Source organism: Tachyglossus aculeatus, chromosome 2, assembly GCF_015852505.1.
Source record: "Tachyglossus aculeatus isolate mTacAcu1 chromosome 2, mTacAcu1.pri, whole genome shotgun sequence".
Lineage (NCBI taxonomy): Eukaryota > Metazoa > Chordata > Mammalia > Monotremata > Tachyglossidae > Tachyglossus > Tachyglossus aculeatus.
The window spans coordinates 46,903,118-46,916,059 of NC_052067.1; the positions used below are offsets into that span (position 1 = coordinate 46,903,118).

Genomic DNA, 12,942 nt, shown 5'->3' on the forward strand with positions numbered 1-12,942 from the left:
TTGAACGAGTTGTCTACACGCGCTGCCTAGAATTCCTCAACAACAACTCTCTCCTCGACCCCCTCCAGTCTGGCTTCCGTCCCCTTCATTCCACGGAAACTGCGCTCTCAAAGGTCACCAATGACCTCCTGCTTGCCAAATCCAACGGCTCATACTCTGTCCTAATCCTCCTCGACCTCTCAGCTGCCTTTGACACTGTGGACCACCCCCTTCTCCTCAACACGTTATCTGACCTTGGCTTCACAGACTCCGTCCTCTCCTGGTTTTCCTCTTATCTCTCCGGTCGTTCTTTCTCAGTCTCTTTTGCAGGCTCCTCCTCCCCCTCCCATCCTCTTACTGTGGGGGTTCCCCAAGGTTCAGTGCTTGGTCCCCTTCTGTTCTCGATCTACACTCACTCCCTTGGTGACCTCATTCGCTCCCACGGCTTCAACTATCATCTCTACACTGATGACACCCAGATCTACATCTCTGCCCCTGCTCTCTCCCCCTCCCTCCAGGCTCGCATCTCCTCCTGCCTTCAGGACATCTCCATCTGGATGTCCGCCCGCCACCTAAAGCTCAACATGTCGAAGACTGAGCTCCTTGTCTTCCCTCCCAAACCTTGTCCTCTCCCTGACTTTCCCATCTCTGTTGACGGCACTACCATCCTTCCCGTCTCACAAGCCCGCAACCTTGGTGTCATCCTCGACTCTGCTCTCTTATTCACCCCTCACATCCAAGCCGTCACCAAAACCTGCCGGTCTCAGCTCCGCAACATTGCCAAGATCCGCCCTTTCCTCTCCATCCAAACCGCTACCCTGCTAATTCAAGCTCTCATCCTATCCCGTCTGGACTACTGCACTAGCCTTCTCTCTGATCTCCCATCCTCGTGTCTCTCTCCACTTCAATCCATACTTCATGCTGCTGCCCAGATTATCTTTGTCCAGAAACGCTCTGGACATATTACTCCCCTCCTCAAAAACCTCCAATGGCTACCGATCAATCTGCGCATCAAGCAGAAACTCCTCACCCTGGGCTTCAGGGCTCTCCATCACCTCGCCCCCTCCTACCTCACCTCCCTTCTCTCCTTCTACTGCCCAGCCCGCACCCTCCGCTCCTCCACCACCAATCTCCTCACTGTACCTCGCTCTCGCCTGTCCTGCCATCGACCCCCGGCCCACGTCATCCCCCGGGCCTGGAATGCCCTCCCTCTGCCCATCCGCCAAGCTAGCTCTCTTCCTCCCTTCAAGGCCCTGCTGAGAGCTCACCTCCTCCAGGAGGCCTTCCCAGACTGAGCCCCTTCTTTCCTCTCCCCCTCGTCCCCCTCTCCATCCCCCCGTCTTACCTCCTTCCCTTCCCCACAGCACCTGTATATATGTATATATGGTTGTACATATTTATTACTCTATTTATTTATTTATTTAGTTATTTTACTTGTACATTTCTATCCTACTTATTTTATTTTGTTGGTATGTTTGGTTCTGTTCTCTGTCTCCCCCTTTTAGACTGTGAGCCCACTGTTGGGTAGGGACTGTCTCTATGTGATGCCAATCTGTACTTCCCAAGCGCTTAGTACAGTGCTCTGCACATAGTAAGCGCTCAATAAATACGATTGATTGATTGATTGATTGATTGATTGAATCAAGTGCTGTTCTAAGCACTTGAGTAGATATGAGTTAATCAGATCAGACACAGTCCCTGTCTCACATGAAGCTCACTGTCTAAGTAGGAGAAAGAACAGGTTTTTCAACCCCATTTTATAGTTGAGGAAACTGTGGCACAGAGAAGTTAAATGTAAGTGGGAAAGCCGGGATTAAAACCCGGGTTCTCTGACTCCCAGGGCAGTTTTCTTTCCCTTAGGCCATACTGCTCCCCTTCCTCATTAGCATCTACCACAGTTGTATAAGAAATTCCATACAGGGGCCCATTTAGTGCTCTGCACACAGGATGTGCTCAATAAATACCACTGATTGACAGATTAGGCCCAAAGATGTTTCTGATCAGTCCATCCAGAACCATGAAGATGAACATCCACAAAACAACCGCTTCCTGTTTCCTCTACCAGGAGACCGAATGTTCCTGAGTCTAGCCAACGGAAGAATCAAAAATTCAATTCACCCGTACATTTGTTGAATTTCCTAAATTACAAAATGTCAACAGTGGTGTCAGTGCACAGGGGAAATTCAGTAAGATTTAGTGGATACCCCCAGAAAACACAGAATCATATTTCAAAGCTCCAGACAGACCGATTCAGCCCTCAAGCTGGGATGGCAAGACCTCAAGTAACTATGGCAGGAAACCGATAGTCCACACCCCCGGGGGTGACCTGGGCTTGGGGGTGGGATTCATTCCAAGATCACCCACAGCCTGGGCTTCAGGACCTTTGAGCGGTGGTTCAAGCCAGGGGTGATTTTCTTCTTTGGCTATTACCTAGACTTCGCATTGGCCCTGGAATGAGAAAGACTTGGGAATCTACCCAAGAAAGACACGGATTGTTTGAATGTAGGGTTTGGCCTGAGGCCCTGCCCAAAGCATTGACTTCTAAGGTCTCTTGGCCCCCAATTTCCACCTGCAGAGTCATGTAGAAGCAGGGTGGGCTAGTGGTTAAAGCATGGGCTTGGGAGTCAGAGGGCTTGGGTTCTAATCCTGGCTCTGCCATTCAACTGCTGCATGACCTTGGGCAAATCGCTGAACTTCTCTGTGTTTCAGTGATCTCATCTGTAAAATGGGGATTCAAACTGTGAGCCCTATGTGGAACATGGACTGAATTCAACTTGATTATCTACCTAAGCACTTAGTATGGTGCCTGGCACATAGCAATCAATCAATCAATGGTATTTATTAAGCGCTTAATACAGTGCTCTGCACACAGTAAACTCTCAATAAATATGATTAAATGAATGAATGAATTAAGTTCTCACTATGTGCAGAGAACTCTACTTAGCGCTTGGAAGGGTACAATACAACAGAATTAGCAGACGGGTTCCCAGGCCATAACAAGCTCACAGTATAGAGGGGAAGACCAACATTAATAGTAAGCATTTAACAAATACCATTAAAAAAATGTCACTTTGACCTTTTAAGAAGGAAATATCTCTACTGAATTGATTGTGCCTCCTGAATGAAACTGTGGTGGGGGAAGATGGGTACAGAGATGACTCTAATTTAGAAAGAACATCCCATCTTTGGCCTAGCTGAAAGGCCAGGGCCTAGTGGAAAGAGAATAGGCCTGGGAGCCAGTGGAACTGGGTTCTTAGCCCGGCTCCACCACTTGCCTATGGGTGCCCGGAAGCAAGTTACTGAACACTTCTGTGCCTTAGTTTCCTCATCTGTAAAATGGAGATAAAGACTGTGAGCCCTATGTGGGTGTTCTGTACACAGTAAATGCTCAATAAATATGAATGAATGAATTAATTAATTAATTAATTAATTAATGACAGGGACCTGATTATCCTGTATCTACCCCAGCACTTAGAACAGTGCCTGGCTCATAGTAAGCACTTAACAAATACCACAAATACCCTGTTCTTCATCCTACCTAGACAGGGAGCTCCATGGGAGTCTGGGACTGTGTCTGACCTGATTATTTTGTATGCTCCCCATGGTGCTTGGCACATAATAAGCTCCTTAAACTTATTGCAAGTGATTCTGTTATTATTATTGTTATTGTAGGGCAGGCCCAAAGTAGCTCAGCATGGACAGCACCAGCAAGGCCTGGCCCTCACCCCCTGCCCACAGAGGCTGTGGGGGATAGCCCCAGCTTCACCTCCAATTCAGAGAATTATATAAGAACCCCAAACCCCCTCTGCCCTGCAGTCAGGCTTTGGCTGGGCACTCTCCTTCAACTAGAGGGAGCTTTGGCAGTTTGTAATTTAGGAATCATGACAAATGCACAGTTGAGTTGAAATTTTGATTCTTCCAGTGGTTAGAAGAGGGAGTTATTGGTCTCCAGCAGAGGAAACAGGAAGGGGTTACTTCCTGGACATCCATCTTCATGGCTTTAGATGGACCAATAGGGACTCTCTCTGGGGCTTCCCCTTCCAGTTGACATGAGGGACCTGGTGAGGATTTGAATGAGGCAATCCTCACAGGCCAGGGTGGATGGACCAAGTGGGATAAGTCCTGTCCTACCCTAGGTGACCCTAGGGACTCCCCAGACAGAGGACGGAGTTTGTGGCTTTCGTGGGGTTGGAATCCCTCTTCAGAGGTTCTTGGGTGAGCTGCCTGTAGACCTTCCCTCTCTGCCACCCCCACCGGAGGACAGGCTGCCTTTGCAGGCCCATGCACACAGTTGGGAGCCATCTGGCAGCTGCCCAGGTTAGCCTGAGGCCCAGATCAAGAGCCGTGTTTGGCTCCAAGTTGAGCCAGATATGGCTCATTAGCCATGCGTTCCCTAGCCCTGCTCTGGAGAGACACATTGCTGTGGTTCTATCTTCCCGGCTTCCTCCACAAAACCAAACCAAAACCTCATTCCACAGCCACTCCCACATTCTCCTCACCTTCCCACGGCATTCAATAAGGCGATGCCTCTGTTAGGGCTTAGGGGCCAGGGCTTGGGAGGACCATGGGGTTGGCAGGGCTAAGTTCTGATGGTTCTGATGGTTTCTATGAAACAAGCCTCTGGACCCAACCTGACTTAACGTCTGGGAGGAAGCATGTCAATTTAACTCTCCCAGCCCTCCCTGCCTGAGATCTCTCAACTGGAACCATCACTGGGCCTCTTGGGGCAAGAGGACTCCCGGGCCTGAGAGGACCTAGAAGCCTGGTGCTGTAGGGGGCCAAGCAGGGCATGCTGGGCACTCCTGCCCGAGGTGGGAAAAGCTTACCTTCCAGAGGAGCACAGCTAAGAGCAGGAAGATGAGAATCCCCACCAGCAGGCTGATGGCGATGATCCAGCCGACGACATACCCACGGGGCTCCAGATTGTGCAGTGCCTCAAAGACCACCTGTGAGGTCAGGAGAGAGAGAGAAAGAATGTGTGAGAGAGAGAAAGAGAGAGAGAGAGCTCATGGAAGGCCAAAGGACAGTTGCGCTACCTCACTGGGTGCACCGGATGCTGGAAGCTGATCCAGCTTTCGGGAATCCTGAGGTAACTGAGAGAGGGAAACCAAGGTGGCTGCGTGACTTACAGGAAATTTGAACTTCCAGAATTTAAGCCAGCCATCATCGTTGCCAAATAACACCCCCCCCACCAACCAATCATAGCACGCCGCAGGGAGAAGACCTGATGGGAGGGCAAGGAGGAGAGAAAGAGATGGGCAACAGTAGCAACAAGGGCCCTGCCCTCCTACACCCCAGGGGCAAGGCTGGCTTTGAGTGGAGCAATCCACAGTGCCCTCCCAAAGTCACTGATGCCGGGCTTATTCTGGCCGGACTCTGCCCCAGATCTGGGCCTGGAAGCTGTTGGAATGTGTTTCTGTTCAACGTTCAGTGTTGGCTCTTGCTTGGGACTGACCAAAAAGGTCAGATCTCCACCCAGCACCATTCCTTCATCAGTCCCTTCCCAGATCATCATTAAAAAAACACTTTGGGAAGATAAAGACAAGGAATTACAGGTTTAAATTCAAGTTTCATATATGTATATGTGTGTGAGAGCCCACACAAACATGTAACTCACACACGGAGCCCTTCTTTTTTTTCCTATGTGGTATGTTAAGTGCTTCCTATGTGCCACACACTGTTCTAAGCGCTAGGGTATACACAAGGTTGGACGCATGGGGCTCCACATGGGGCTCACAGTCTTAATCCCCATTTTACAGATGAGGTAACTGAGACACAGAGAAATGAACTGACTTGCCCAGTGTCACACGGCAGACAAGCGGCAGAGCCGGGATTAGAACCCAAGTCTTGTGACTCCCAGGCCTTGTGACTCCACTAGGCCAAGCTGCTTCTTCCAGAATTATTCTTAGACTGTGAGTCTCTTGGCAGTCAGGGAGGCCACTAATGCTCACTTGTGTATTTTTCCTAATGCTTTGATCAGTGCTTTCTGCGCAGTATAGATGCTTAAGAAATACTGTTTACCCCCACTACCTAAAATGCCCTTTTCTATCATCCTCATCTGTAGTGATCGGGGATTTAATTCAAAACATCATACTCTATACCTGAATTTTCAAGTCGCTTAGTCTGCTTACTTTGTGCAAAAACACTGTACTAAGTGCTGCTTGAGAAGCAGCGTGGCCTAGGAAGAGGGACCCCAGGCCTGGGAGTCAGGGGACCTGGGTTCTAACCCCAGCTCTGCCACAGGCCTTCTGTGTGACTTTGGGAAAGTCACTTCAATTCTCTGTACCTCTGTTTCTTCAACTGTAAAATGGGGATGAAAGACCTGCTCTCCTTCTTACTTAGATTGTGAGCCCTGTATGGGACAGAGATTGTGTCTGAAGTGACCAACATGTATCAATCCCAGTGCCTAGACCAATGCTTGACACATAGTAAGCACTAAACAAGGTGCTAAACAAATATTAAACACCATAATTACTAAGGAAAACTCAAAGCAGGTGAAGAGGTCAAGGTCTCCATGGCCTAGCGGATAAAGCAAGGGCCTGAGAGTCAGAAGGACCTGAGTTCTAATTCCAGATCCATCATATCTGCTGTGTGACCATGGGCAGGTCACTTCACTTCTCTGGTCCTCAGTTACCTCATCTGGAAAATGAGGAGTAAGACTGAGAAGTAAGACTGTCCCCTGTGTGGGACAGGGACTGTGTCCAACCCAATTACCTTTTATCTACCCCAGCACTTAGTACAGTGCCTGGCACATAGTAGGCACTTAATACCACAATTATTATTATTATTATGGAGGTCCAAAGGGTGTGATGAGAGAGTTTAACTGGTTTATCTAATCCAGTGTCCTGCTGACCTCCCCCTCCCCACAACCCCTACGTAAACAGGCAACCGCAGCTCCAAACCAAATCATATTCCCTTTCCAGTGGTCAACTGGGCATACATTCCCACGGCGAGCTCTGGCCTCTCATAATCGAAACAGGCCTCCTCTCTCAACACCTGGAAAACAGTGTCCTTTTCTGTTCCTGAGAACTCCTGGGAAGAAGGACCTATTCAACTGACATCTGCAGTTGTCCACAAACTCTACCCTGGTTCCCTTCCAGGGAGAGAAGCCCACCTTCCACATCAGAAAAGCAATGTGACCTAAAGGATAGAACCCAGTCCTGGGAGTCAGAGGAGCTGGGTTCTAATCCCAGCTCTGCTGCTTGTCTGCTGTGTGACCTTGGGCAAGTCATGTTGCTTCTCTGGGCCTCTGTGACCTCATCTGTAAAATACGGATTAAGACTGTGAGCCCCATGTGGGACAGAGGCTATGTCCAGCACAAGAATAATAATAATAATAATTTTGGTATCTGTTAAGCACTTACTATGTGCCAAGCACTGTTCTAAGCGCTGGGATAGATACAAGGTGATCAGGTTGTCCCATGTGGGGATCACAGTCTTAATGCCCATTTTCCAGATGAGGTAATTGAGGCACAGAGAAGGTAAGTTCCTTGCCCAAGGTCATACAGCAGACAAGTAGTGGAGCCAGGATTAGAACCCATGTCCTCTGACTTCCAAGCCCATGCTCTTGCCACTAGGCCATGTTGCTTCTCTAATAAGCTTGTATGAGAACCCCAGCACTTAGTACAGTGCCTGGCACATAGTAAGTGCTTAACAAATACCATTAAAAACAAAGAAACCATATGGGCATTGATCCAGCCTAGTCTATGGTGGGGGTGGGGGTGTGTTGGGGGGGGTGTTCAAATAGATGCCTGTTTCTTGATACCACAGATGCCCACAAATACACATCAAATCAAGCACATGTCCTGCATTAGGGGGAACTCATTCCATGAGCTTACTCCAAACCACAGGGTTCTTTTGTACTTCTGCTGTTATAGTATTTCACTGTTTCATCTCTCCTTGAACCCTTTCTCCACCCACCTCTCCTCCTCTTAACATTCTTAGACTGTGAGCTCGTTATGGGCAGGGAATGTGTCTGCTCATTCTGCCATATTGTACTCTCCCAAGTGCTTAGTATTGTGCTCTGCACACAGGAAGTGCTCAGTAAATAGCAGTAATTGATTGATAGGAGGGAGAACAAATAGTGAATCCCCATTTTGTGGATGAGAGAACTGAGGCCCAGTGAAGTGACTTACCCAAGGTCACACAGTAGGGACGTGGAGAAGCCAGGATTAGAACTCAAGTCCTCTCACTGCCATGCCTGGGCTCTATCCACACTGCTTCCTGCGTTGGGTCAAGCCTGGTCAGACTGTCCAAGGCATCTGGCCGGAGAGTCTCATTCTTATCAATAATAGTATTTATTGAGAGCTTAGTATGAACAGAGCACTGTTCAGAGGGTTGGTAGACATGCTCCCCGCCCACAGCGATCAAACAGTCTAGACTGAGAGACGGATCCCAATACTCTCTATCCAATCCCAGCTAACCGACGTTCTCTATGCATCCCGGGAAAGGCAAGATGAAGGAGGGCCCTACCTTTCCTACATGGAAACCTTGGTTCCAGATTCCAAGGAATGGAAGGAGGGGGAGAGATTCTGTCAAACCCCTGTATGTATTTCAGCATGGCCTGGTGGCTAGAGCACAGGCCTGGGAGACAGAAGGACCTGGGTTCTAATCCTGACTCAGCCACTTTTCTGCTGTGTGACTTTGGTCAAGTCACTTCTCTGTGCCTCAGTTACCTCATCTACTTCAGTGTGCCTCAGGTACAACATCAGTTCCTCAAGGGGATGAAGACTGTGAGGCCCATGTGGGACAGGGACTGCATCCAACCTAATTAGCTTGTGCACTTGGAACAGTGCTTGGCACGTAGAAAACGCTTAACAAATTTCAGCAACATTACCATCACTTAACTTCTCTGGGCCACAGTTCCCTCATCTGTAAGATGGGGATTAAGACTGTGATCCACATGTGGGACAGGGATTGTATCCAACCTGATTAGCTTGTATCTACCCTAGTGCTTACCCTCTCAGGGTGGCACCTGGAGAGTTTCCAGTACTCTACCAGTCTTGATCATGGGAGGGAGAGTCAAGCAGAGGCCTACCCATTCCATTCCTAGCTTGGGCAGTGGTTAGCAAGTGGAAGGCAACCTGCTACAAGTCAAGACTCCCCTGTACTGGACAGCTGATGTGTCCATGGTCTCGCTATGGGTCAGAGACAACTTCACAGCATAAGACAAGGCCCCAGTGCTTAGTGCAGTGCCTGGTCCATAGTAAATGCATAACAAATACCATTTAAAAAATATATATTGTTTCCAGTCCCACTCCCAAGGCTCTCATCTGCCTGAGATGCGTGATCTGAGCCATTCTGGAGACTCTGGAGACAGAGGCAGCCAGAATGCTGTGGAAATGGAGCGGCTGGCACGAGGCCCATCAGACATGGAACCTTTTCTTGCATGGACACTGAGCTGGGAAAGCGCTGTCCCGAGAGGAAAGATTGGTTAGGGTAAGCCAGCGGGCAACGGATGCTGCTCTTTCACAGGCCAAGAAGAGTCAAGGGGGAGCTGGCCACCCAGGCGATGTCTCGACCCTGAGAAAACTAAGCTGGGCTGCTTGCTTCTCCCCTGGGGCTGGAGCAAGGAAAGATTTCCTCTTCCCAGTCTGTTGTTCAGACAGCTCCTTGTGAGAACACTGAAATGTCTCCCCAGGAGGGGTTCATGGCCAGTTATAGCCAGCCCAGGCAAGCACCTTGGCATTGTCTCTGAATACTGCCTTTGAGGATTGTCCCTGAAGACTGTCTGTGGCGACTGTCTCTGAAGATTGTCCCTGGCAATTTTCCGTGAAGACTGTCTCTTAAGACTGTCACTGGGGATCATCTCTAAAGATTATCTGCTAAGACTGTCTCTGAAGACTGCTTATAAAGACTGTTTCTGAAGACTGTCTGTGAAGACTGTGAAGATTGTCTCTGAAGACTGGGAAGACTGTCTTTGATGCTGTCTCTCAAGATTGTCTCTGAAGATTGCCTCAGAAGACTGTCTGGAAAGACTGTCTCTGGAGTCTGTCTCTGAAGACTGTCTCTAAAAACTGTCTCTGAAGACTGCCCCTAAACATTGTCTCTGGAGACTGTTCCAGAAGACTGTATCTTAAGACTGACTCTGAAGAGTGTCTCTGGAGATGGCCTCTGGAGTCTGTCTTTGAAGATAGTCTCTGGAGATCAACTCTGAAGACTGTCTGTGAGGACTGTCTCTTAAGACTGTCACTGGGAATCATCTCTAAAGATTATCTGCTAAGACTGCCTCTGGAGATTATCTCTGAAGCCTGTGAGGATTATCTCTGAAGCCTGTCTGAGAAGACTGTCTCTGGAGATTATCTTTGAAAACAGTCTCTGAAGACTATCAGGTCTCTTGCCGGCTCTGGAGGGCTACCTGTCCATGATCCCGGCCTCTTCCCAGACATCGGGCTTCTCCCCAGCTAACCAGGAGGATTGATCTCCGTCTGAAGGAGGAGAGTGCTTGGAGGAACCATCATCATAATAATAATTGTGGTATTAGTTAAGTGCTTACTATATACCAGGCCCAGTGACAATGTATGGATCTGAAAACTGGACAGTGAAAAAACAGGACAGAGAGAACATCAATTCTTCTGAAATGTGGTTTTGGAGAAGGCTTTTGCTAATACCATGGACTGCCCGAAAAACAAACAAATGGATTTTGGAGCAAATTAAACCATTGTGGTCTTTGGAAGGCCAAATGACTTGACTTAGATTACCATATTTTGGACACAACATCAGGAGAAATAATCCTCAGGAAAAGACACTAATGCTAGGAAAAGTCCAGGGAAAATGTAGAAGAGGCAGACTGGTAGCTAGATGGATAGAGACCCTAACAATGATAATGGAAGAACTGTTAGAAAGGTTGCAGATTATGGCAGAGGACAGGACCTTCTGGAGAAAGTATAACCATGGAGTCGCTATGAATCGGAAACGACTCGACGGCACTTAATAATAATAATAATAATAATAATAATAAATAGCAATAATAATAATATGTCAGGCACTATACTAAGTGCTCGGTGGATACCAGCAAATCACATTGGACAGAGTCCCTGACCCACGTGGGGCCGACAATCTTAATCCCCATTTTACAGATAACAGGCACAGAGAAGTTAAGTGACTTGCCCAAGGTCACACACAGAAGACAGGTGGCTGAGTCGGAATTAGAACCCAGGTCCTTCAGACTCCCAGGCCCATGCTCTATCCACCAGACCACACTGCTTCTCATGCGATGGCTGCCCTCTTTGACACACATCCTCAAGGTTGGAAGAGGAGGGACAGAAACTGGTCACAGATAAGAGCATGGTTCTGCATTTTCTACCTAAGAAGGGAAGAAATAGGGATTACAGTCCAACATTTAAGGGTTTGGGGGAAGCTTCCATGGTCTGACACTTCCTTGCTGGCAATGCTGCTCTACCACTTTCTAGAAAAGCCCACCCTGAGCAGAAGGACTGTGTCATGCTTCCTGAAAATGCAGCCTGTCTGGTCTAAGTGAGCCTCATGTGGGACAAGGACCCAATTACCTTGTATCTACCCCAGTGCTTATAATAGTGCTTGTCACATAGTAAACTCTTAAATACAAATTGCTTAGAAAAGCAGCATGGTCTAGTGGCAAGATCATGGGCTTGGGAGTCAGAGGGCCTGGGTACTAATCCCAGCTCCATCACTAGTCTGCTATGTAATAATAATAATAATAATGGCATTTATTAAGCGCTTACTATGTGCAAAGCACTGTACTAAGTGCTGGGGAGATTACAAGGAGATCAGGTTGTCCCATGGGGGGCTCACAGTCTTAATCCCCATTTTACAGATGAGGGAACTGAGGCCCAGAGAAGTTAAGTGACTTGCCCAAAGTCACACAGCTGACAATTGGCAGAACCGGATTCGAACCCATGACCCTTGACTCCAAAGCCCGGGCTCTTTCCACTGAGCCACGCTGCTTCTCTGTAGCCTTGGGCAAGTCACATAACTTCTCTGTGCCTCAGTTACCTCATCTCTAAAGTGGGGATTAAGACCCTGGGCCCCACATGTGACAAACTGATTACCTTGTATCTTCCTCAGCACTTAGAACAGTGCTTGGCACATAGTAAGTGCTTAACAAGTACCATGATAATTGTTATTAATTATTAAATATAATCATAATAATGATGATAATGAGAATAATAATAATAACTCAGGCACGGGTTCTCCCTAGCTCTCTATCCCTTTGAGCTACCAGGAGCAGGGTCACCCAGGGTCATTTCACAATGGGGCTGGCATTGGCTTTGAGGAGCAGAGCACCCAGAACTACTAGATTTTAATTTTTTATGGTATTTATTAAGCGGTTACTGTGTACCAGGCACTGTCCTAAGCACTGGGGTAGATACAAGGTAATCAGGTTGGAGCCAGTCTGTGATGAGTTCCATGATTTCCGAATCCTGTGGTGAATATCCTGGCTCAATGCAGGGCACAGTTTTCTAAGCTCGTTGTGAGTAGGGAATGTGTCTGCTTATTGTTGTATTGTACTCTCCCAAGCGCTTAGTACAGTGCTCTGCACACAGTAAGTGATCAATTAATATGAGTGAATAAATGAATGTATAAACAAGGCTGTCAAGTGAGGAGCAGAGAAGTTAGAGAAATGTAAGGCCACACAGAGAGGGTTGTGAGGCTCTACTACAAATGTCTTTGCCCCACACCATGTTTGGTGTGAAGGTCTTTTCCGCACCTTTTCCCACAGAGTTAAACCAAAGCACAATGGGCCTCCTTTGAGTTTCATCTCCTGTCTTTCTAGATTTAGGTGATTTAAAGAAAAGGCCAAATTCAGGCAATGGAAGGGGCAGGAGGAGAGGAGGGAGGAGTTGGGGAAGGACAGGGAAAGGAAGGAAGACAGGCAGGCAGTCAGGCAGGAGGGAAGGAAGGCAGGCAGGAAGGAAGGAAGGCAGGAAGGAGGGGAGGAAGGCAGGAAGGAAGGAAGGAAGGAAGAAAGGCAGGAAGGAAGGAA

At 48.1% G+C, this 12,942-nt stretch overlaps 1 protein-coding gene and 1 non-coding gene across 2 annotated transcripts in view; one reads left to right on the forward strand and one right to left on the reverse strand.

Annotated features, from left to right (window-relative positions):
• The window catches only part of ITGA9 (integrin subunit alpha 9), a 285,545-nt gene that overhangs the window by 13,166 nt on the left and 259,437 nt on the right, over positions 1-12,942 (reverse strand). Inside the window, exon 27 of the mRNA XM_038761964.1 lies at positions 4,806-4,925. Coding sequence (XP_038617892.1) covers positions 4,806-4,925 — 120 coding nt within the window. The remainder of the gene's footprint in view (positions 1-4,805; positions 4,926-12,942) is intronic.
• Positions 8,935-9,072, forward strand: LOC119925003. Its single transcript, XR_005449675.1, has one exon. It is a non-coding gene; the product is annotated as a small nucleolar RNA SNORA7 (small nucleolar RNA).